This window comes from Corvus hawaiiensis, chromosome 6, assembly GCF_020740725.1.
Source record: "Corvus hawaiiensis isolate bCorHaw1 chromosome 6, bCorHaw1.pri.cur, whole genome shotgun sequence".
NCBI lineage: Eukaryota > Metazoa > Chordata > Aves > Passeriformes > Corvidae > Corvus > Corvus hawaiiensis.
Window position 1 is genome coordinate 2,185,034 of NC_063218.1, and position 25,673 is coordinate 2,210,706.

Consider the following 25,673-nt stretch of genomic DNA (forward strand, 5'->3'; position numbering starts at 1 on the left):
GGGAAAGGTTTTCTTCTAAAACATACAAAGAGCACCAAAGAAGGGTTTCTTCTTCAATAATAATGAATATTTTTTCCCTTTATCTATAAAATCATAGAATCATGAAATGATTTGGGTTGGAAGGGACCTTAAGGATCATGTAATTCCAACAAAATATGGAACAAAGGAAGGAGTTCCACCTACCATTTTGCTTTTTCCTTTAGCTTTGGCGGTTGAAAATTACTTTTTGACATTAAAAAGAGAGCCCTAAAGGGAAAGAAAGAGTAATGATATAATATGGTAAAAGAGTAAACTAATTTCATTTAAAAATCTGAATACTTTAACACTTTCTGGTGAGAACCATACTGGTGAAACTGGATTAGAATCTGCACTGTGTTAAAAGAGAGATACACGGAATCTGTCGATTTGATCTTTAAATAAAGTATTTTTAGTGCCATGAATAATCCTGTTAAACATTAGGCTATGGCTTCCCTAGTGGTTTGCTATCACCAGTGAATCTGCCCCTGTTCCTAATCAGATTCCTGATCCCGGAATCCCAGAATGGTTTGGGTTGGAAGGGACCTTAAAGCTCATCTCATTGCAACCCCCTTGCCCATGGCACCTTCCCCTAGGCCAGGTGCCACCGAAAATTTTTCAATTTCAAGGTTTCGGTTATAATTTCCATTCCAAATGTAAGGTTTTAGCTGCAGTCTGATGCCTTGAAGTCAGACACGAAAACAAACATTCAGAGAAGGAATTTTGGTGTGAGTTTCTAGCTCTGAGCTCCAGAGAAGGTTAAACTGAATCCTGACAGCTCCTGCTGGGATTCAGGGAGGTGCTGGAGGCAGAGAAGCACAAACCTCATGGGGTGGAGGTCGAACATGGGCGGCTGGAGCTCTGCCAGCTCGACGGCCGTGATGCCCACGGCCCAGATGTCGCACAGCTGGTTGTACCCCCCGTTCTTCTCCACCGCTGCCACCTCGGGGGCCATCCTGGAAAACCAACGCGGCATCACCCAGAGCACCTCTGCACACAACCCCCCTTCCCAAGGGGGAATCCACCCGGAGAGCTCCTCAGGAAGCACCCAGAGGTGTTTTGCCCCAGGTCAGGGGCTGGGAATAGCACCAGGCTCAGCATTCCCAGGAAATCTAATGACCAGATCATCTCCCTGCCCTCAGCCCTCCTTCTCCAGCGGGGCCGCAACAATTAAAAGCCATTGTCTGGTTGAAGCTGTTTGCCCAAAAACACCTCCCCAGGCAGCTCCTCTGCATCCCAGTGATGCCTAAACCCAGCTAAATTTGCATATTAACCCAGCTCAAGATTTACAATGATTATTTGCATATTAAATGTTGCCTTGTGCAGACATTAATCAGTAGGGATGATTAAAAGAGAATTTAAAAATCTCGTTTCCCTTCTGCACAGAAATCAGAGAGACACTATTCTAGTCATTAAAAATATAAGACTGAGAAACTAAATAACCACTGGGATCTCCCCAAAAAAGGAGAATATTCTGCATTAATGACTTTGGGAGGAACAACAACCCTGCCTCAAATACCAAATAGCTTTTGTTACAGCAACAGATCAGCTCCAATCAGTGCTTCCCAGATTTTTAGCCTCTGGGCATTTTACTTGGAAGAAAGGGAATTATTGCAATTTCTATACACATATGTGTGTGTTTGAGAATTTTTGGCATAAATACAGACTCAGCTCTGCAGCACAGCAATCAAAGTGGTTTCTTACCAGTAAGGGGTGCCAATAAAGGATTTCCTCTTTGCAATAGTGGCTGTTATTTTTGCTGCTACTCCAAAGTCAGCTGGAAAATCAAATCAAATCATCAGAGCCTTAGAAATCCCAGTTTAACACCCCAATCTTACTGTGTTATGATAAAGAACAATCATGGGTCTCATCCAAATTAAAAACTCATTAAGGGAAACAAAGATTAATAATAGGATCATTAATGCCTTCACTGACATGACTTCAAATCAAAGAGTTTTCTTTGTACACACAGCTCTTCTCTTAGATCATTTTTCCATCTCAAAATACCTCAAGCAGAATTTGTGGATATTCAATTCTAGAGGAAAAATAGCATCATCCTTGGTAAGATGAAAAGGTACAAAAAGTACCTTTAGTGTGTTATTTATGGAGGAACTGTGATGGGGCATCTGTTCTCTGCCCTGGAGACTCTGTCTAGGGGCCAATCATCCCTTGGCATCAGAACTCCCAAGCATCAGGTGGTCTTGGAGAGCCAAAAATCATTTAAATCCATTTTATTTTGATTGATTGGTGGTATGACAGCTGGAGGATAACCTGGGGAAATCCAGCCAGCTTAGCAGGCAAAAGGGAGGTACCACTGTGTATCCCAAGTTTAATGCAGGGAGCGGAATCTCCTCTCAGTGTCAGGGTTGTACTCCTGGTTTTTTCCTTCTTTAAAAAGCTGTCCTTTCCCAACACAGCATTCCTGGTTCCCCACAGGGGTGTGGAGGTGTTGAACTAATGCACAACTAATGCCCTGACTCCAGTGGGATGATGAGAATCCCATGGCAGCTTTTCCCTGTACACCTCGGAGTTTTCCTCTCCTGCACCTTTGTGGAAATGCCCAACACCCCACACAGAGCCAGGATCAGATCCCACTGTTCCACAGGCTGCCAGGCTCTGGAGATGCCCTCCCACACAGGGGATCCTCAGAGACTCGCAGGGACAACTGGCACCCTGGCCAGGGATAAAAACACTGATAGCCAGGTAATCCCAGCCTGGAAAATTCCAAGAAAATCTGGGAGGCTTCAAGGCTCAGTGGTTGAATAATGAAATTATCTATAATTTCTTGAGAGAATACAAAACTTCTCATCTCCTACACAGCCAAGCCATGGATACCCACTTTGTCATCACTTTCAATCATCACCCATTGCCCCAAATAATCATGGAGTCATTTAGGTTGGAAAAGACCTTTAAATTATGGAGTCCAACCATTCCCCAGCACTGCCCAGGCCACCACTGCCCCATGTCCCCAAGTGCCACATCCACAGGGCTCTTGAATCCGTATTACAAAATTCAGGGAACTCACCTAATTTAACATCTCCATGGTCTGTTAGTAGAATGTTTGCACCCTAAAACAAAATAAATTAAAAATCTTTATCAGGAATATTTTTCCTGCACCAGGAACTGCAAGATGAATTTCTCAAGGTTCCAAGTTACCTTTATGTCTCTGTGCATTTTGCCCTTCATGTGTAAATAAGCAAGACCCTGGAAATAAAAGACACAATGAGTTATTGTGCCATTTGTTAACATCCTACAAAGCCAGTCCCACTGAATAAATTTAATTTTCTCAATGTATTTTATTTGGAAATTGAGACATTTGAGATCTGCAGATAAGGGGTGCTTTGCCTTGTATTTCTCAGTTATCAGCAGTCCCAAAACAAAAGGGAATTTTATTTATCTGCTTGCAGTATTTTACCCCCACACAACATTAAATTTACCACCACAGGGCAGGCAGGCAGTTCAAACTTTAAGCAAGTATTTGCATGATATTACACTAGGATTTCTTGCTAATTTTTATTTACAGTATGGAAACTAACAGGTTACCCCTGGTTAACTGGTTTCTGCTTGGTTCCCAGTGGAAGTGATGGAACTGAAATAATTTCCTGTATCTGCTTTATTTACATGGAATAAACACTTGATTGTGCACCTGCAGAAGTACAGTACCTGTAGCGTTTCCCTGCACACATAAGCAATCTGTAACTCTGACAGAGGTCCTGTTACTGCAAATAAAGATTCAAAAGTCAATTTACAAGACACAGCACATAAATAACATTGTGAAGCAGCCAAAAAATGGTTTGTCCATGCAAAAGTTAAAGGCTGGTTTTACATGATCTGTATTGTACACTGAGCTGAAAAGAGGGGTTTGTTTGCTTCTTTTACAGAAAGGCTTTCTGTAAAAAAAACCAACCCAAACAGCACCATAACAGAAGACAATACCCACAGTGAGAAGAAAACCTGTTTTCACAGATCCTAATTATTATTTTACAAGTGATTTTGCAGTATTTTGTATTGTGAGGAAACAAAAAGCGACTTCTGCTAATATTTTAATATTAGAAATAGGAATGTTTCATATCAGGGACTATCTAAGGGGCTTGGAATTGTTTTAAAGGATTTGTACTAAGTAGTTGAGAAATAAAGCAGAAAGAGCTCTGGCATCCAAAAACTCAGTGTTATCATTTAAAGGCAGAGCAAGTCTCCAGCTGCTTTTCCAACAACTCCAATAAATTCTTCTACAGCATCAACAACTCCAGATGAAACTTCAGGAAAGAAAATAATACAAGAGTGAGGTGGTATTTCACAGGGGCAGGAATAAGAGTAATTTTTCCCCTTTCAAGATCAATTTTTGAGATTTCCCAGTACAAACTGCCTCCTCAGCCCATGCACAGTGTCCATATCCAACTGTTCTGCCATAAAATGCTGGTCACCATATCTGAAAAGTGCTCTCAAAATCTCTTGACCGTAGCTAAAACCCCCAGTTCATCCCCCCAAAACCCCCCACATCCAGTGCCAACCGTTCCCTGTAGGGGAATTATTTATTATTATTAGTTATTAGTTATTTTTCTTCTTTGCAGAAAACTTCCCAAGGTAAAAAAATGTGAAAATAAGTGCCCAAGTACCATGGTAAATGTCTTGGAGGGATCCCCCACCGCAGTATTCCATGCATATCCACAGCTTCTCACGGCTACCAAAACAAAATGAAAACACAGGCATCAGAGGCTGACTGATGTGGATACAGAACAGAGTTAATCATCATTATTTAAATTATTGTCTCTTGGTCTTGATCACTCTCTGTTAAAAATACACATTCTGATACATGAGCAGCAGTTACACTGTTATTAGTAGAAATTCTCGTGTTATTAATAGAAATTCTCAGGTTATCAATATAAATTTTCACCAATAAAAATGAAAATTTCATGCCAAAGTCCCTGAGAAATGTTCAAACATTATCAAACGTAAAAGGTGGTGCTTTAACTCTACAATAGAACACCTGAGGTTTAGCTGCTATCAGCAAAATTAAATTAACACACTAAACTCTGTGTTCCAATCTTAAATTGAAATTACCTCATTAAATCTAAAAAATTCTTCATGCCCTCCAAAATGGGGAATTAGAAATTCAGCCATTTAATTCCAGTTGAGTCCATTTGGGCTGTAGGGATTATTTAAATGCAGCCCTCCAAGAAACCGAAAGATGAAGCCTCGTAGGAAAAAAAGACCAAACAGGCAAAGTGCTGGTTTTTATTCCCACAGAGGCAACTGATAAATGACAGAGCTCCACAGAAATGGAGAATATTCCCCAATTTCCTGTATAACATTTCATGGGAAGGTGCAGGCAGCTGACACCACCTTGGTTCTGCCTCTGTTACACCAGAACTGTGAAAAATATTATTACCAGCAGCTCAAATTTTTAACTCCCTGGCCATACGTTCAAATTTTTAACTCCCTGGCCATACTTTCATAGCCCAGAGAACTATAATTAAATAAAAGATCCAAAGGCAATTCTGCTCTAGAGAAATAACGATCTGCTTTTATATTAGAACTGATAAATGTGTGAGTGGGACTGGGTCTGTTGCAAGAATCTCCAAGGGAAAAGTTTTGTTCTGTTCCTAGTGATAAAAATATTCCAGCCTTTTGGCCAGCAGAGAAAACAAACTATTAGTCACTTTTGTTTTTTAAAGCCAATTGGGTTGGCTTAAAAAAAACAAAACCAAGGGCAATTCAACCTCTGGAAGAAGATTTCAAGAGGATTCAAGGACTAAACCAGACTGGGATTGTTTTAGGAGAGAACCAGCAGGAATATTGATATAAAAAGTGGGGTTTTACCTGAGATAACTCCCAAAATAGGCGACTATGTTGCAATGTTTGCATTCTTTAACCATATATATCTCTTGCTGTATCAGTGAAAAGTCATCTCCTGAAAAACAGGAAGCAGCCAGGGTTACATCATGCATGGCTGAACATTTGGGGAGGTCTGGAGCGATGCACAGAACTTGGGAAAACATGCCAAGGGCTTGGATCCCAGCCAAAACCCTCCGAGCACAGCGACCTGTTATCCACCATCCCCACAGCAGAATTCCTTACTCCATGCTTTCATGAGGCACAAATATTTCTTGAAGACCAACAGAGCAGGGCTGGCCTGGTGGCCTGAGCATGATCTGTGGGTTCAGAGGGCTCCAGGGAAGCAGCCCAGGGATCCCAGGGAGGGAAGGGAAGAACCCTGGAGCAGCCCCGGGGTATCCATCAGAGAGCCCCAGCTGGAGCTGACCCAGCTGCTCACAGCACGACGACAGCAGCGAGGACTGCTGGAAGCTACTTCCAGAGTCTTCTGCCTGGAAAGAGTGGAGGCTACATTCCCCAGGCTGGTTATTAGGAATATTTCATTCCCAAGGGACCTGGATGGAGCATATGGCCTGCACGCCCACTCGGCTGACTCAGAGCTGCCTCGTCACGAGGGTGGTTTTGGGTGATGACACTTGTGCACATTGGCACATCCTAAGTATCTTTTGGGGGAAAAAAAAGCATCTACTGAAAAATCCATTATGAGCAGGGCATGCTTCTGCCACTTTAATACAAAGAGGTAAATTTTTATAAATTAAAAAGCAGTAATTTCAGAGATGCAATTTATATTTGTGTTTCTGTAGAGAACAAACCCCCTTGAGAGAACTTCCAAGTAGAGGATGTTCTCCCCAGAACCCTGAACTCAAACCCTGCAGCTCTGCTGTAGTATTTTATATATTATTAACTTTATTCATCCTTTGGCATGGAAGGACAAAGGGGAATGGCTTTAAGCTGAAGAAAGGGACATTTAGATGGGATATGAGGAAGAAATTCTCAGCTGTGAGGGTGCTGAGGCCCTGGCACAGGGTGCCCAGAGAAGCTGTGGCTGCCCCTGGATCCCTGGCAGTGTCCCAGGCCAGGCTGGACAGGGCTTGGAGCAGCCTGGGATGGTGGGAGGTGTCCCTGCCCATGGCAGGAGTGGCACTGGATGAGCTTTAAGGTCCCCTCCCACCCAAATTATTCTGGGATGTTTACTTTTGTTTAAAGTTTCCCCAGTAAAACTCCCTCCTATATTAAAGTCAGGGATGTCCAACCCAGCAAACATGAAGTGCTTTATCCTGCTCCCTTTAATTTAGATGATTTTGACAAGTCCAAGAGGACTCAAGCACTGCTGTAAATTGAATTCTTCATGTGTTTATTTAAGTAACAGCACAGCTAATATTTTTTAATAACCTCTTTTAAAATAGATGTTTATATTTGCTGAGCTTTGAGGTAGCTTCCCTGAGAACAGTGGCGCTGGCAAAAAAAGTACCAGTGTGTTACAACAGAAATTATCACAACCTTTATGTCTCAGTGACTGCCAGAGTTTTATTTAAGAAAATAACTCTGAAAAACGAAGGTAGAAGGGAACCCACTCGCGAGAATCCACCCCTGACCGATTTAAGTAAATCCTCAAGGGCTTCTTGATGTTGAATTATACGGAGAAACACTTCACTGGGGCAGGAAAACAGTAGTAGAGAAGTTTCAAATGTCAAGAGGCTTTTTATAAACATCAGTAGTATTTTTTTAACCAATGAAAAAGAGAGAAGGCAACACAACTTCCATAAATTTAGCGCGGATTTCACACTGGGCTTGGTTTAGGGGTTACCTTGCAGCTACAACTTTGCTTGGATTCACACATCCTGCTTATAAATGATCACTGTGAGTGAAGGATTTCTGAGTTTAGAGAATCATGGAAGCATGGGATGGTTTGGGTTGGAAGGGATCTTAAATCCCATCCAGTTCTACCCCCTGCTGTGGGCAGGGACACCTTCCATTACCCCCAGGCTGCTCCAAGTCCCATCCAGCCTGGCCTTGGACACTTCCAGGGATCCAGGGGCAGCCCTAGCTTCTCTGGGCACCCTGTGCCAGGGCCTCCCCCCCTCACAGGGGAGGAATTCCTTCCCAATATCCAACTGAAATCTACCCTCTCCCAGCTTAAAGCCATTCCCCCTTGTGCCGTCCCTCCAGGCCCTTGTTCAAAGTCCCTCTCACTCATTTTCATAAGATCCTTTAATTCAAGCTTGAATCTGATGGATTCATTCCTCCCATTTCTCCAACAAACTGTTGAATTCTCAGTCAACAACTGGAGCCTTTTCAAACTACTCAAGTATTTTCAAGAAAGTCAAATCTAAACAAGGTCGAAAGCAAAATCCTCCCACCCCACACTGAAAAAATTCCATCTTTCTCCACCACGAGTTCAGAAGATCCAATGCCAAATCCCCGTGGCCTCTTCAAATCAAAGAATCCTTGAAATGTCAGCTGCAGCCTTTCAGCACAGCTGAATCCTGACCCATGTGAAAATCATGGTTGAGAAGCATCCCCAAAACAGCAAAACCTTGCAGGCAGCAGCTGGAACTGCCCCTGGATAGCACATGGATCGTGCTTCTGAGTGTGGGGCACCAGCCAAGGCAGTTCTAGGAACCATGACTAATGGGGGGAAATTGAAGGAAATGCAGAGATTCAGGCTAGCAAAGGACTGACAGTGAAAAGATAACAACCTTCATGCACATAAAAGATAGCAGGGAAGTGGGGAGAAGGGATAATCCATTCCCAGTTTTATAACAGCATAATTAGCAATGGGTTTAGATTGCCTTAACCTACATTCCCTGGACAGATGAAAAGGTTCTCCTACTGGAGTAATATCACAGTGCTGAATGTGAAGGGATGGGAATCTGTGAAATCTCCAACAAATGAAAAAAAAAATGAAGAAAACACTCAACAAAAACCCACCAGGAATGACTTGGAATGATCCTGCCTGTAGAAGAGGGAGACAGCAAAGACGATCTTGTGATTTCCTATTAATAAATGAAGAATTCATGCAAGAAATAGGGGTTACTTATAGAGAAAGGGGGAGGAAAAGGATTTGGAAGAGAAAGAAGAAAGAAGACAGGGAGCTGATAGAGAAGTAGCAAACAGATGGAAAGAAGAGAAGTTATCCATGAGCAAAGTTTGGCTAAAATATGTAGGAAATTATTCAGAAAGATGAGACACAGAGATAGGAGAGGAGATGTATAGCTGCTCAAAGATGACAAGAATGAATACAAAACAAACGAATTCAGAGTTTCCAGGCAGCTGGAGTATTAATCTTGGCAAGAGACACTGGAATAGGGCAAAAATTAAAGATCCTTGGATAGCAGGGAAAAAAACCCAGACAGAATTTGTAGAAAATACTTCACTGAGAAGGAGACAGCAAGATAAAAAGAATTAGACCAAAGGTGACAAAATATCCATACAAAGAAATCTGTTTTAGCCATCAGGGATTTGATGGTGAATAACAGGGAATTGGGAAAATTCGGTTTTGCCTGCTCACATGTTCGCAGTTTTGGGATGTGTGGCACGCCAGGAGGGAACATCCATCAGGGAAGGCTGCAAGGCCCACGAGCAGGGACTGAGTCACTGCAGCCTCCTCTGGCAGGGAATTTTACTTCTGCAGAGAGCGACACGCGGGACACGTGGGAATATTCCACAATGGAATATTCTGCTCGGATGGCGGCCGCTGGAACCCACAGCCCTGTCATGAGGGGTGGGATCTGAGCCCATGCCAGAAGTTAAGCAAGGTAAGGGCTGGTAAATTCATGATAAATCTGTATTTAAATGGGAGATCGTGGAGAAAAGTGGTGACACATGGACAGCTGTGAATTATTCCACCTGCAGATCTCACCTGTGGGAGAGCTGGGGGTGTTCACCTGGAGAAGGGAAGGATCCAGGGAGAGCTCAGAGCCCCTTGCAGGGCCTAAAGGGGCTCCAGGAGAGCTGGAGAGGGACTGGGGACAAGGGATGGAGGGACAGGAGCCAGGGAATGGCTTCCCAGTGCCAGAGGGCAGGGCTGGATGGGAGATTGGGAATTGGGAATTGCTGGCTGGGAGGGTGGGCAGGGGCTGGGCTGGAATTGCCAGAGCAGCTGGGGCTGCCCCTGGATCCCTGGCAGTGCCCAAGGCCAGCTTGGACATTGGGGCTGGGAGCAGCCTGGGCTAGTGGAAGGTGTCCCTGCCATGGCAGGGGGTGGAACGAGCTGATTTTTAATGTCCCTTCCAACCCATACCATTCCATGATTCTGTAACTCTGTGCAGAGCTGGAATGTACAGAAATCCTGCCACGTCCTCCTAGATGGAGAGCATGTGCATCCTGGATCCTACAGCCTGGGAAGGCTCTGATGGCTCTAGTGCCTATCACACAGCACTGTTGGATCTTTGGGCATTCCTGATCCTGATGGTTTTTAGTCAAATTTATTCCTGCACATATTTTCCTGTGCTCCACTGCTTTGAGTGGTCCCATCCTGCAAGAAGACCCCAGGTCACTTGTCACAACTATCCCTGGGAAAAGCGGTGAATCCTTTTGCTGTCCAAAAGGTGATTCCTGGGGGAGAAATTCCTCATTTTCGTTTTAAATTGGTTCATTCTGCATCACTTCAGAGCTGCATCACGGGGCTGGTGCTGTGTGGGAGCAGAGGGAGGGACAGGAGGCCAGCAGGAGAGTAGTGATGGCACTCAGAGTCATCCCAGTGTCACCAGAGGGTGGGACAGAGGCACATTTGAAGAGGTGAGACCTTCAGGGTGCAGCCACCCTTGCTGCACTCCTGTCCACTCCCTCACAGGCCCCACCACGCTGATGGACATGGATATGAGACTCCCAAACCTCTCCAGGCAGCCTGACCTGGGATTTTTAATAATATAACGAAGATCTGGGATTTTTAACACTGTAGTTAACATTTGTCATTTAAAAGTGAGATGACATTTAACAAGAGGATTGGAGGGACACTTGTAAGGGACGCTGAAGGACAAAGAGCAGGGTCACACCATCGCAGCCTCTGTGGGGACCATTCCTCAAACATTTCTTATTTCAATACCCTGAGTTCCCAAACAAGGAGAGGAATCCCTATGGGAATGACAACTATTTGCCCCAGTCCACAAACTCCACAGCCAAGCAACAGCCACAGCTCCTCTCCAGCTCTCCTGGAGCCCCTTTAGGCCCTGCAAGGGGCTCGGAGCTCTCCCTGGAGCCTTCTCTTCTCCAGGTGAGCACCCCCAGCTCTCCCAGCCTCTCACACAGGTGAGGTCTGTGCTGACTTCCCAACATCTCTGTGCTCAACAGATCCCAATCACTCACTCCAAACCACTCTCCTGAACCTCAGGAAGGTTCAGGCTGTGCTGATGAAAGGGATGGCTTTCCCAAAATGATCTGTCATCCAGTTTCATCCGTATCTTGTATATAAGTCTTTTATATGCTGGTTTATCCAGACTGCTTTTCACAGGACTCATGGAAACCTGCAGTCTGACAGAAAGAATTTAAATTCCCCAAACTTGAAACTCAGAAACTTGATTCCAAGCAGGAAACAGCTCTTTTGGAACCAGTGATGTTTCCACCAGCAGATTTTCCTGCTGGGCATGGAGCTGCCAACTGCTAACCACCGATGGTCCTCATTATCTCTCTGCTGATACAAAATAATCCCCGATGGTGATGTGCTGCCACGAGCTCCACAGCAGGGAGCACACCAGAGCTTGGAGCGTGTGGTCCAACACCAGAACAATTTCCCTGTGGATTTTCTCTTCTGCCCTGCTTGGGGGGTCCTATTTATGAGCAGCCATGTCAACATGTTAATTGATAGTGTCCAGAAAAGCTGTGGCTGCCCCTGGATCTCTGGAAGTGTCCCTGGCCAGGTTGGACAATGGGGCTTGGAGCAACCTGGGACAGTGGGAGGTGGCCCTGCCCATGGCAGGGGGATGGAACAAGGTGACTTTTGAAGTCTCTTCCAGCCCAAACCATTCTGGGATTCTGGGATTCCTCTCTCTTAGCAGTTTTTTTCCCCTCTCTCCTTGCCTTACCTACTCACTGTTGTACATCTCAGTCTTTCATTTCCACTCTCCCTCTTCACTATTGCTATTTTTCTCCTAATTCACCCCAAGTGTCACACTCTGCATTACTTTCCAACTAAAATGTGTGACCTTCCAGCTTCTTCCCTACTTGTAGCACTTCCTTCTCTCCCCACAACCCCTTCTGTTGACCTTCCACATCCCAGAAACCCTGTTTTAAGGGAAAACTTGCACTACCTGGATCCTGCTTTGGACCCACACATTTCTTAAGAAGAACAGTGGATTATAAATTCATTGTAAGGATGCAAAGTAAAATCTGACCCCATTTCAACAAGTTAAATACAATTAAAATGCTGGGCACTCTGGCTCTGAAGTCCACGCTGCCTCTGCTTTGCTCTGTGGCTGCTCCAAAGTGGGTTTGAGCAGCTTTGAGGCTGTGGCAGCACCACGTGGGACACGGAATGGAACACACAGGCCATGTCCAGGCTTTAATGGCTCTGGAACACTTGGAACCTCAGGCATTTGGCCTCAGACACGATCCCAAACCCAATCAGGCTGCACAGCACAAGGCAGGGAAGGTGTGTGTGTGGTAATGAGAAGTTATTTTCATATTTCTTCAACCCCAGGTGCTGCCAACAAGAGTTCGAGCCCAGCAGGCTTAGCTTGAATCAGCCTTGGGCTTAGTTTACATCAGCCTCAGGCTGGTTCTTCTCCATACTCATGTCATCTTTGGGGAATTTATTATAAGGAAAACAAGGCTGCCTTGCCTCAGTCCCCAAGGGCCCTGGACTGACAGTGCAGCTCTGCTGTGCTGCTCTCATGGTCCAGAGGGACCAGACCCCCATCTGACCCTGACTCAGCCCCGTGGCCGTGCTCCTGTGTGGAAAATCACCTTCCTGAGCGGAACCATGGGATTCAACACACACCTCATGAACCAGACCTGGCTTGGAGTGCACCGAGCACAACACCACACACCTCTGGATGACTCTGCCTCCTACAGCTCCATGTCCAGTTTCAGATCCAACTTGAAATAGGTAACTGGCTATTTCTGGGATCTCAAATGGAAAATGCAATCATTGGACCGGGAAAAAAAAAAAAACCAACAACCCTGCAGTGAGATTCTTCTTGTAACCTTGCAGAAGGTTCGGAGCACGACACAGGGCATTATTTATCATGACAGCAGTATTTAAAACAGACACTGGCATATTAAAGAATATTTTTTATTATATTCTCCCAGGGAGAAAGTTCCGTGGCTGAAAACCCCACTGGCAAATAGTTCCCTCTTTGTATCGAGTCCCCTCTCGATTCATCTGCTAAACCCATAGAAGGAAGAGGCTTTAGAGTTTCAGACAGCTTTGGCTGCTATGCTGCTGAGTACAGTTGGATTAGTTTCAGAAATAGAATTGGCTCCCAAATTATTTGAAGCATTTGTACTCAGGGAATGCTGGGAAATGTCATTAGTGTGCCATAATACTTTTGCCTAATGCTCTCCAAAGTCTATGCCAAAAAAAAAAAAGGGAAGAACACTATTTTGACTCCAGCAGCACAGCTCAAGTGACTGTGGGAGCAGCCCTAGAGAACTGCCCCAAATTCAAATAAATTAGTGGCAGCACTCTTCGAAGCTGAGTTTGTTTCCTTTGTCTGAAGAAGAGACAAAGGTAAGAGCTGATGAAATAAATACAGATCCATGCTGGGATCTGTTTTAAGCTGGAGTCTTTTTGCCTACTCACTCACTACCTGCAGGAGATGAGGGAGGAACAGGAACAAACCAGGACTTACCCCAGCTATGCCAGCAATATCCTGAATCTCCTCAAATCCTGCCATTTTATTGTCTGCAGGTCCTTCAGCTTTCATTCAACACATTCCTCACCTCCTCTGGAGCACTCTCTGTTTCAAGAGTCTTTTGTCTTCTGTTCCCAATTCCCCTGTCTATGTATTAATCAAGTGTTGAGTTTGGAGCTCGTATTTTTCCATCTGCTGATTAATTCCCATGGATGAGACATCTCCTCCTCCTCCTCCTCCTCCTCTCCAGAAGATGCTGTATATAACTCACAAGCCTATTTCTCTGGTGACTAATTTAGAGAATTTATTATCATTTTTTTTCCAGCTGTGCCCTACAGTGTGACAGCAGCTTGTGCTGGTGTTTGGAGGGGGCTGCCCTTCCTAGGAAAACACCACAGGTAATTCCAACAGCTCCTGACCTGGTCCAGGAATTAGTAGTGCACTGCAAGTACAGTCCTAAAAAACTACTCAAAGCCCTTAAAATTAGTCAGAAAATTGGAGTGTGTAGCAGTCAATTGTTTAGTTCTTTTAAAATCTGGAATATTTTGAACATTAGGGCTAAAAAGGAATAAACAAGTAAATAATCCTCCTTCAAAACAAAACACCCAACAAGATCCCTGCCAAGAGGCTGTGGGTGTACATGCTATGGATGGAGATCAGGTTGACAACGTTTAAAAGAAGACAGATCAAAAAAACCAAGCCAAACCAACAAAACTAGAAGAAATTGCTTCCCTGTGGTGATCAGACCGATATAATTAAACATAAGACATGGCCATCAGTGCTAATTAAGATGGGGTTCTCAGACTTTGGCCCAGAGGCTTGCATTTATCACTGTAGTGCTTAAGCAGCACCACAGAAAGGAGGGATCGTGCTCCTCCCTCAGTTCTATCGACAAAGGATTCAGCCTCTGCTTCACTTCAGCTTTCAAAACAACTCTCCAAATTCAGAATAAAACCAGATATACTTCACTTGGGTCAGCTGCAGTGACACAATGCTGGAGGAAGCTTCTCACTGAGGTAGCAGTGGGTTATTTTTGTCCTTTTTCTGCCACTAAAGCATTGCTCTGCCCCATCAGAGCCCTGCTGGGAAAACTGGTTTGCTCTCCACAGCCCCACTGCCCCAAATTCTGGCCACAGCGTTTCACACAGGGTTCGAGGGATTTCCACTGTGTTCCCACTGCCTAATTAGCCTTATCACTGCAATCCACGTAATAAACCCAGCCCTGCTCTGCCAAGGGCGGGTGAGCAGTCACAGTCACCCAAAGGCAGTGGTTTTCACTTCTCCCCCAAGTCTCCCCACGTTTTTCTACCTTCAGCCTTCAAACCCATCTCTTTTTCTGCACAGAACCAACCAGGAATAAAAATTAACCCTCCCCTCAGGCCCTTCAGCCCTGGATGGTCTTTAAGTTCTCTTCCAACTCAAATCATTCTGGGATTCTGTGACCCTTCCAGCATAAAAACCATTCTAGGATTTTATGATTTCCACTCAGGACACAATTTCAGATTTCAACTCTCTGTGAGGATCAGATTGAACTTCAGCTCAGCAAATCTCCTGGGCAGCAAGGGAGATCTCCTGGGTCTCCTGCTTTTAGAAGGAGTGGCAGAAACTCCATGGGGAAGTGACAGTAGAAGCCATCCTCCTCCCTCAGCACAGGTTAGAGAAAAGATGACACATTCAAAAGCACAGGGCTCTGGTTTTCCCAGCGCACCTTTGGTGGGAATCAGCATCGCTGCCTGATCCCTTCCCCCTTTCAACTCTCACAGCCCACCAGCTCCTCACTGTCTCAGAGCTCCCAATTTACCATCTGTCCCTAACCTTCTCTTTGTACTAACAACACGTTGTGATTGCAACATCTCTTTATGCAGCAATTGATCAGGCAGATAAGAACAAACAAGGAAATAGCGAGCAGGACACAGCCAAAAGCAGTGGTACATCCTGCGGGGCTTCCTGTCATCTAACCACTGAAATTACAAAAAAAACCAACCCCAAACACTTCTTTTGTCTAGAACTTCACAGTGGGTGAAAATAAACACATGGAAAAAATGAAAATGCGATTCAAAAATACAGGAAAGAATGTAAAACTTACCAGGCTCTAACTTGATTATTTTTACAGCAGCCAGTTCTCCTGTATGAAGATTTCTAGCCTGAAACAAGAGAGTTAAAATACGTTTAATTATAATTCAAAGGCACCTCACAGTCTTAAAGATTGTGCAAAAATACAATGTTGTCTGATATAAATACAATGCAAAGCTGAGACCAATGTGGGTGAGGATAATCTGGGTTTGGAATTAGCACAGCACCAGCCTGGCTGGAATTGTGAAGTGTTCCTGGCAGTTCTTTTCCAGACTTTAAAACATCAACCAGCAAATTGCAGAATTGCTGAGGGTGGAAAAGCCCTCCAGGGTCATCCAGCCTGTGACTGTCACCACCTTGTCACCCAGCCCAGAGCACTGAGAGCCACATCCAGTTTTTCCTTGGACACCTCCAGGGATGGGGACTCCACCACGTCCCTGGGCAGCCCCTGCCAATGCCTGACCACCCTTTCCAGGAAGAAATTCCTCTTGAGGTCCAACCTAAACCTAGAAATGAGAGTTCACACCTCTCAAACACCATTTTTAAGGGAAGTTTCTGCTACCCAAGGATGCATCAGGGGCTCACCCATCTCACAGTGCCAAACCTCAAGCGTGCCCCGAAAGTGGAACTGAGAGGGGCAAAGAGGCACTGCAGATGCACCAGGATGAGTCACAGCTCCCTGCAACAACTTCACTCTGGAAACAAACTCCTTCCAGCAGACCTTGGTCCCCACAATCCTCAGGAAGAAGAAGCAGCAGCTCCAATTAAGCCTTTTCAGAACTGTCCTCTCTGGATATGCTCCAAACTTCACACTGGGAATTCAGTGCTGGAAGAAAACATTTGCAGGAATCTCAGATACAGCAAGTTTTAAGAGGGGATTCCATTAACACTTTTTAATGATCTAAAGCACTCAGACACCATCACCAGAGCTAAACTGTTATTTTGGACATACAGCCTGATTTAATTAGGCACTGTGGCGTTCCCCTTTTGTTGAGCATCCAGGAGTTACAGGAATCCAAATCCAATTGTTTCATTTTTAGCCTAACAAACCTGCAGAATCTTCTGAACAGCTGAAATCTGGTGAAGAGGTGGATTACAGAAAATGGAGGGAAAACTGGGTTAAGCTAAATCAATTTGGACTTAAGATAAGGATGTAGAGGAAATTTGGCCCTGTGAAGGGAGTCATTACAGAACATTCTTCTCTTGTGCATGGGCAAGAAGTTGTCTTAGAAACAGAGAAATGAAGAACCTGAAGGATTAACCCCTCAGTTTCATCAAAACTTATCAAGCTTATCAAACAGGGAAAGGCTTTCCAGCCAGGAAAAAAACCAAACCAAAACCAATGATCAGCCCTTCAAAGTCCTGCAGTGCTAAGACATGAGATGGGTGTCAAAACACAGGCCAAGGACACAAATATGACTCAACTTGATCTCAAACAGAACCTGAACAACCCTACAAAGGACCCAAACATCTGCAGACCAAATCACTCAGCGTCATCTGCAAACCACAAAGGAAACATTCACCACTTCTGAAAGCACCTTCCTACCGAGGTGTTCTTAGACCACAGCAAAATCCTTGGTGTCCTTCAACACCCAGAAGGAGCAGGCAGGATCCCAGTGGGATGAAGGACTGGGACTGCTCTGGTCCTGTTACAGGAGTGATGGGAAACAGGGATGTTCCCAGCAGGGACACACACTCTGCCTCAGTGAAGCCAGGGATGCTCCACTATGCACACTTTTATCCACGAGCAGCTCAGCTGTGCAGATAAAGTCGCCTGCACCGTTTCCAGAATATCAGCTTCGCTTCTGGAGTACTAAAAGGATCGTATTCCTTACAAATATTCCTTTTCCATACAAGCAGTAACTGCCACTGTCATGCTGAAGCCTGAAGGAATGGATGGAGTCTGCCAAAGGTCTGCTTGGCTGGGATCTGAAGGTTCAGGCTGGGGATCACTGCGATTCCTGGCTCTCAGCTCTCACACACGACACAATCCCAACTAAATCGTGTCCTGCTGCTTTCCAGTATCACCATAAAGCTCTTATATAGAAATCTATAGCTTGGACATGGACTATTTTGGGTTTCAATCATCAAACTTTGCCTGCTGGAACAGAAAAGTTCCCACTGGGTTGATATTTATGACCTAAACACATCAAGTTGTCTGAGCCACTGTGTTTTCTGGTCCCACAGCTTTAATCTTCCACCAGACACATTCCTGAGTTGATGACACCCAGACCACACGTGATCATTAACTCCTCTCATTGGCAGAACCAAAGGCAAAATCCCAAGTATTTCCTGACCCTCAAAAGCCTGGTGTGGATGTTCACAGATAAGGAATGGTTTTAGATCTCCAGTCTAGACATTGGCATTGCGAGCACACAGCAAATCACCCAAAATGCTTCCCTAGAGACGTCACCCACCCACAAATGTCACCCCAGAGGCTTTTGTTCCCTCCTCTTGGGTTGCAGCAGCTTTGCACAGGTACACAGAGCTCCACCTTCCCTTTCCCACCTGTCAGCTGAACACTCCATCGATAATGAATTACTGCTCTCATTAAAAATGCAAGAAGGCGAGGGCTAAAAACTGGTTCTCCGTGTACACACCTAGATATGAAAACTGTCAGATCAGGATTCCTCAGATCATTTTGGGATGTGTTAGTTAAATAAATCCTCATTTCCCACGAGTGACTGCAGTTTGAATCGTTCTGGTTGTTTTTAAAAAGAACTGTGCAGTTATCAAGGAAGTCACAGACAGGAAGGCACCACATCAACGTCACTGGGTTTGTGAATCAAACCTGAAATTTGACTAGAAATGGTATTTGACAAAAATATAAGTCCCTGATGTGAAAAATTAGTTAATGATCTATCAGTCTGTCTTATTCACATACTTCTGCACTGCAGAGGGGGAACTACAGGCTAAGAAATTACAGTTCTTCTACTCATGTTATTTACATTTGCCAAGCCCAACAGCAAAATATCTGCCTCCTCCTCATGCCTTGAAATTTCCTCAGTATTTCAAGTCTCAATTTAAAATTAGCTAAAAGCAGCCAGAGGCCAGGGGAGCCAAGCAATCCAGACCTGTTCAGTACCTCATGAGCTATTACTGACAAAGGAAATCATCATTTATACACATTTATCACATAAAGATAACATATATATATAAAGAACTTAGATGATCTCTTCTGCAATCTGATATTTCAGTTTTAAGGAAGATAAAATTTGTTAGATGTCTTATTGTCTTTAATTCTCCTGGCCTTGATCCATTTGATATGTAAGGAAGTCTCCTAAGAATTCATTTGACTCTAAAGGCTGAAAGACTCCATGTTGGTGTCCACATCTCCATCAACAACGTGGCCCAGTTCCACATGACAGAAGTAGATCCCAAATTCCCAGGACATTTGCTGTAAGACTTTCTCCAAGAGGAAGACAGAGCTTTTGCCCTTTATTAATACTGATCCTAATTTTATTTAATGAGACAAACCTGAAAATCGTGTTCCCTATAGAATGGAAACTAAAACGACAGGATTTTGGCAGAAGGATTGCAAAGCTCCAACGTGACCCACACAAGAATGGGATCAGAACAAGGATATATTTGAATGAGGTGAACCACAGCCAAATTTTATTTTGCTCAATGTCATTTACAGAGTGTATTTCTTGAGAAAGAAGAGTTTGGCAGCAGCCTTTTGGTCACCTCTTCAGCTGTCCCACAGCCTGACAGAGGATGAGTGACAGCATCCCACTGAGCACAGCTCTTCCAGAGTATTTTAGCAGCTGAATACTAACACTGCAGAACATCACATGGAATCTGTGTTCAAAATAAAACAAAACACAAATACTCATCCTCTGGGGCTTTTTTTTAATATCCCCTTGAGTTGCTGTAGTGACCGTGCACACCCACCCCACTAATGTGACAGCACTGTTAGTAGGACTATTTTGGGGGAGTTGGGAGAGTTTTGTAGTATTACACACAAAAAATCATTGGGTTTTCCTATTAAGACTTGACTTTCTTCCCAAACAGCTGCTGTGGGACAATGGAACCCGAGGTGAGACCCGTGGCAATCCCTGTGTGTGACGCTTCCCACCGCACACCCAACACCACACCTGAGAAAAAACACTCTGGGTAGGACATTTTCTGTAGCCAATGACCAGAAATAACACAGAAAACTGGTTTCAGAACTAGTTATGCACTCTGCACTTGTATTTTATTTGTTTTCAAGAGTGCAAGCCAAACAGTTCCAGCCCAGGGGGTCCATGGTACTGAGCCACGTGAGATGGTCAAAAATGGGGGAATCTTGGACATTTGAATCTGTGCTCAGTGTCCTTTTCCAGCCACTTTCTCCTAACCACAGAGGAAGAGAAAGGGAAGATTCATGCAGCAATATCCCTCTCACAGGCTCCAAATTAGTATTTTCAACTTCCATGGTGAAATCCTCTCCTCTCCCCAGCGTCACTGTCTCATCTTCAGCCCTGGATCAACAGCCCCATTCAGCACAGGAGCTGTTTGTTGGAGCGTGTCTTCATTTAATTGAATCATAATTGCAGCTCCTGTGGCAGCCCTCCCATCCCTCCCCAGCTTATTCAGCCCTTGCCAAGCTTCACTCACCAGTGGCCACGACATTCTGCTGTCTCAAGTGCTGCCTGCTTGTCCCCAGTTACTGAATATCCCTTCAAAAGGTACCTGACCTCCTGCCCTGTGACTGAAACAGAAGCTCCTCTGCTTTCCAGTTTCTGACCTCTTACACTTTATAACTCTTAACCTGCTCTGTGTGGTTCAGAAACTCCCATTAGGCTGCGTTTTTCTTTCCACATCTCACAGCACCATCAGACAGACCCTTGAATTCACCTTTCTACATCTCTGAATTCACATCTACCACTGTTAAGAGCTCTCACTCAACTGAAGTGACCACAAGAAATGGTTCTCACCTGGGCTGCCCTAAAACCATGAAAACAGGGAATTCTTGGTGGATGGTGATGTGCTGGACTGTAACAGAATTTGAATTATGTCTTAATGCAGAATTGAAAATAAATGTTCCTAGTGTTTATTATATTTAACGACACAATTTTGCTTACTCTTGTGATTTACCTAAATTTAACAGATTTAAAAAACGCTTTATAACTAGAGCTGGAAAACTATCAGGCAGATGAAACAAGTATCAGCAATATATTCTTAATGACTGGAAAGGAGATGTTTGTTCTTCTCAAAAGCCACCTCTTTGCCAAGTCAGTTTAACACCGCAACTACAGAGCTGAGGATTCCTAAAATGTCAGTTAAACCCAGAAAACTACTCAGAAATTAACAGCAACAGGAGTTAATCTTCACTGTGTGAGCCTGAAGTTGCCATCCTATACAGGAGGACGCCGCAGTGCTGTACATTAGGAAAACATTTTGTAAAAGAAGCCAAACTCTCCGAAACTAAAAAAATCCTTAGAAATCTGCAGGTTAAGCCAAGCAGAGAGGACAGAGCCAAGCCAGACCTGCTCAGAGCAGATCCATACCTTGGTGTCAGGATGGTGTCAAGGGGAAGAATCACTATCCAGGCCCCAGTGTGGCTGCAGAGCTCCTCTGCCCAGCTCCCACTACTGCTTTCCAGTTTTGGAGTGAGTAGAGAGAGTGTTGGTTCCTCTCCCAGGACCAGCACACCCTAAAGCACCCTCAGAAGACTCCTAGCAATGGCACACAATCCATGGATTCTACCTCCTAGATGGTGCCTGGACCAAACCCACCCAGGTGCAGTTCTTGGTTTGGGGGGGTTCTATCCCTCTTTTGTGTAAGACAAAATAAGCAAAACCAAGCCAAAATTCCCCACAGCCCCATCCCAAGAAAACCTAGAGAGAGTATGAGACTGGGTAAGACCCTCCTGCCTGGTGCTGAGAGCGTCTCTGTAACAAATGCTGTAGGTCTGGGGATGGATTAAAAATGTAAGAGGAACAAAGGAGGAAAGCTTAAAAAAAACCCCGAAAGAAGTAGGACAACTCTGGCAAATGTTAATGCCAAACTTACTGGATAGGCTGATTTGTGCCAGAAATCAGAAACAACTGTCACAGAATCTCAAAATCCCAGAATGGTTTGGGATGGAAGGGACCTCTAAAGACTGATCAGTTCCATCCCCTGCCATGGGCAGGGACACCTTCCACTGTCCCAGGCTGCTCCAAGCCCCAATGTCCAGCCTGGCCTTGGACACTTCCAGGATCCAGGAGCAGCCACAGCTTCTCTGGGCACCCTCTGCCAGGGCCTCCCCACCCTTCCAGCCAGGAATTCCTTCCCAATATCCCATCCATCCCTGCCTTCTGGCAGTGGGAGCCATTTCTCCTTGTCCTGTCATTCTAGGCCTTTGCCCAAAGTCTCTCTCCGTATTTTTTGGCTCCTTCAGGCACTGGAAGGCCACAATTAGGTCATCCCAGAGCCTTCCCTTCTCCAGGTTGAACAATCCCAAATCTCTCAGCCTTTCCTCACGGAGTGGTGCTCCAGCTGTCCCTCCCCCTGGGACACTCCACTCCTCACTGGAGGTTTGCTCACATCTGTGGCAGATGTCTGGCTACTCTCTGCTGCTGGAAAAAGTCACCCGAACACCATTCCTAATTTTCAGGGCTGTGTGGCTTTTAGGAAGCAGAAAAGACCCCGAGGTAATTGTTCCCCCTGCAGTCTTCCAGCTGCGTTTTTGGAGATGGAGAGCAGTACCAGGCTCCTTTATAGTGGAAGGCACAGAGGCTTTCAGAAACTATTTCCCAAACAGAGACTTTATAGATTCAAGACACTAAAAGACAATCATCTCTTACAACCAGCAGTCATTACTTTTTGGGATAAACCCAAAATGAAGATTTACATGCTAATTTTAGTTTATTCTGTAGTGGCATCAGAGCCATCACTTTGGATCTCTGAGCTGAATATCGTGCAAGGACAAATATTGATTTTGTTGGTGATCTCCAGATGGAGACTGCCAGTTCTCATCCCTCAGAACATGCAGCAGCACAAGGCAGGATGAAAAATTCCCAGCTGTCACTCCTTATTTCCACATTTACAGCACTTCCAGCTTCCCCTGTCAAAAGGACAGAACCCAGAATATGCAGAAGACCCAGGATTTAAATAAATTCCACATTAAAACCTGAATCCCAGATCCAGACTGGCACTCCTGATCACAGCTATAATGCAAATAAGGCTTAAATGTATTTACTCTTGCTGGCAATTGGTGAAATTCAGATAGTTTATCTCTGTCAGAGAATATTGGGAGCAGGAGAACCTACCTTTCACTCAGAGACTTCTGACACTTTCTTACTCAAGGCCAATTAACTCAAGCAATAAGGGATTAACAGCTCATTAATGATGCGAGGCCAACTCCCTTTATTCTCCAGAAAACCAGACTGAGGATTTCTATCAGCAAAGGGATTTTGCAGGTCTCAGTAGCCACTAAAACATTTAATTCTCGTCCCTGGTGATAATTATTGAAGGACAAAGAAGTGTGGCAATAAAGATAACAATAACGAAGCAAAGATCAATGCACATCCTAACATTTATTTAGGGGGAAAAAATAACAGAAGAAGTCAGCTATGTGCTTCCAAGCAGAGGTTGGTTATTCTCCTCTGAAATTTTCTTGGCAGATCATCTTTTACAAAATATTTGGCATCATCCTTGTAAAACTGGAAAGCTAAAGCTAGAAACAGACCCTGACCACAGAAATACTGTTTAGCAACTAATGCAGCACAAAAGATACAAACAAATACCACATGAGAAAAAAAAATAAATTAAAAAAGGCCCCAATTTTGACTCAGCTGGAGCAAAAACCAAAGCAGAAAAGAACCTTTTCAAGTCACAACTGTGTGCATTACAGTGGTTTGAAAAGCTACTCGAAATAGCTTGCTTTCCTGGGGAATAATAAACATTTTTGAACATAAGATCATGAAAATCAAAGAATGCCCATGGAGCTGCTGATATACTTAAAAATGAACAGATGCTCAACAGCTTTACAGGCCAGAATATAAAATAGGGAAAAGAAAAGAGAGAGAAAAAAGAAAATATACCTTCAAATACATTAAACTATGAACCAAGATGGATTTTAAAAGGGTTTATTCACCAGAAGATAGGGAGAATGAATGTAAAATAATTTTATTGTATTCCTATGTTGAATGCATAGACCATGACAGAAAAAAACCCCTCACAGTATTATGGAGTACAAACCCAAGTAACATTAAGAGATTATGTATTTCATCAGCTGCGGGGGAATTTATTTATTCCTTAGAGATGAAAGAACTAAGAGATGTGACAAACAAAATATTTGAAAGAAAATATCTATGTGTCTTCTTTTCACTGACAAAAAAAAAAAAAAAAAAAAAAAAAAATCTGGTTTTCCAGGCAGAGAAAAAACAAATTTCTGAAGGAAAAGGCAATGGATTGATTTTTTATAATTAAAAGCTAAGGAATTTAAGACCAGCATTTACTTCTTTACCAAAGAAAAAGGTATTTTTTACTGCTTTGTAAGCTAACACAGTGAGATGTGTCTCTTCAGAAAGGCAAAACTGAGGAGCCACCACTGGCATTTTAAAGGGAAAAAAATGGAATTTTGAGATTGCAAGTGTTATATGAAACCCTGCAAACCAAAGGCAAAAATCTGTATCAACTCCTTTTCCTTATCACAATTTACCTGATAGACTCTAGAGAGATTCAGGTGGAAAATGTAGATTTAAGGAGAAAAATCTACCTCCAACAAAGCTGTTCAGTAATCACCTCCTTAAAATTTCAGTTCCTCAGGATGAACTCACAATTACAAAATTAAAAGGAACAAGCCATAAATTTGCTTTGATGAAGAAAACAGGTCAGTGTTTTGCTCTTTATTGTTGTTATTGTTAAAAAAAACAGTGACCAGAACAGAAAGAATGAATAAAGAAGTTGTATAATTGAAGAAGTTAAAGGGAAATTAGCTAAAAATAGAAGCTGGAAGATTCTTTTTCTGCTCTACAATTAAGCTTTGGTTTGCATCTGGACTGCATCAATTGTCACCTTCTTGGGGTGGGAGATGGGTAAGATTTGATGCTTCTTTCTGATACCAGGACAGCTGTTTCTACTAAAATAAACCCCAGCATTCATTTACAGTCTTCATTTTATGGTGATAAAACAGCGACCAGCAATATTTCTAATTCAGGAGAAAATTCAAAATCAGAACCTGGAATTCTGTTGGAATAAACAGAAATGACATTTCAGTAGGTTTTTTAGTGAGGAAAAATCGAAGTTCTAAATGTGCTGGTACATGAAAAAGGTTACAGATAAAACAGGTTTTGCACTTCTGCTGATGAAGTAAAGAGGAAATATGCTGCCATTTCATTACAGAGGATAACTGAAAATCGTGCAAGTTATCTCATCCTCTCACACTTTATTTTTAGCCAGAACAGAGGAAAAAAACTGGTCTGATTTTTTTTATTATTGTTTTCTTAATTTTAACTGATTAACTCATGTAAATGATGCCACCTGAAAACAAGACTTTGTCAAGATGTCACTTGAAAATAAGAATCTTTTTTCTACAATTTCACCTACAGTGATCGAGCTCCAGTTTCACTTCAGTCCCCTGATTTCAAGCACTTGGCCAGTGACTTCCTCACTTCACTTTGAAAGATGAACCAAAACCGTGCTCTCAAGTAATATATCTTATTACATAATTAGAATATTCTGGTAAATTGGGCCTGATGATTTAAGTGGAATTTTAAAAGAAGTATTTTTAAATTTTAACACACTTGAGAACATTTTCCATCTTGCCTCATTCCTCTTGTCTATTTATACTCTAGTTTCTTGATCCTGTTTCTATAGGGTTTTTAATTCACCTTTGCTTGATCCCTGGGGAGGGCCCATCCCTCCATCCCAGGCCGGACCCTCGGCTCTCCCACTGCTCCCATCTCCAACGAACATAACGCTCTCCCTCCAGCAGCTGTGTGCATTTTCCATGGACCAGCCTTCCCCAGCCAGACACCACTAAGG

General features: G+C 43.7%; 1 protein-coding gene across 3 annotated transcripts in view; it reads right to left on the reverse strand.

Moving 5' to 3' along the window:
• The window catches only part of MAP4K5 (mitogen-activated protein kinase kinase kinase kinase 5), a 55,186-nt gene that overhangs the window by 20,264 nt on the left and 9,249 nt on the right, over positions 1-25,673 (reverse strand). For all 3 annotated transcript variants that reach the window (XM_048306539.1, XM_048306537.1, XM_048306538.1), the window contains 9 exons: positions 15,730-15,787; positions 5,836-5,926; positions 4,632-4,696; positions 3,679-3,734; positions 3,172-3,219; positions 3,041-3,083; positions 1,720-1,792; positions 840-971; positions 184-246 (listed from right to left, as the gene is read on the reverse strand). In XM_048306539.1, the coding sequence (XP_048162496.1) occupies positions 184-246; positions 840-971; positions 1,720-1,792; positions 3,041-3,083; positions 3,172-3,219; positions 3,679-3,734; positions 4,632-4,696; positions 5,836-5,926; positions 15,730-15,787 (629 nt within the window). The remainder of the gene's footprint in view (positions 1-183; positions 247-839; positions 972-1,719; positions 1,793-3,040; positions 3,084-3,171; positions 3,220-3,678; positions 3,735-4,631; positions 4,697-5,835; positions 5,927-15,729; positions 15,788-25,673) is intronic.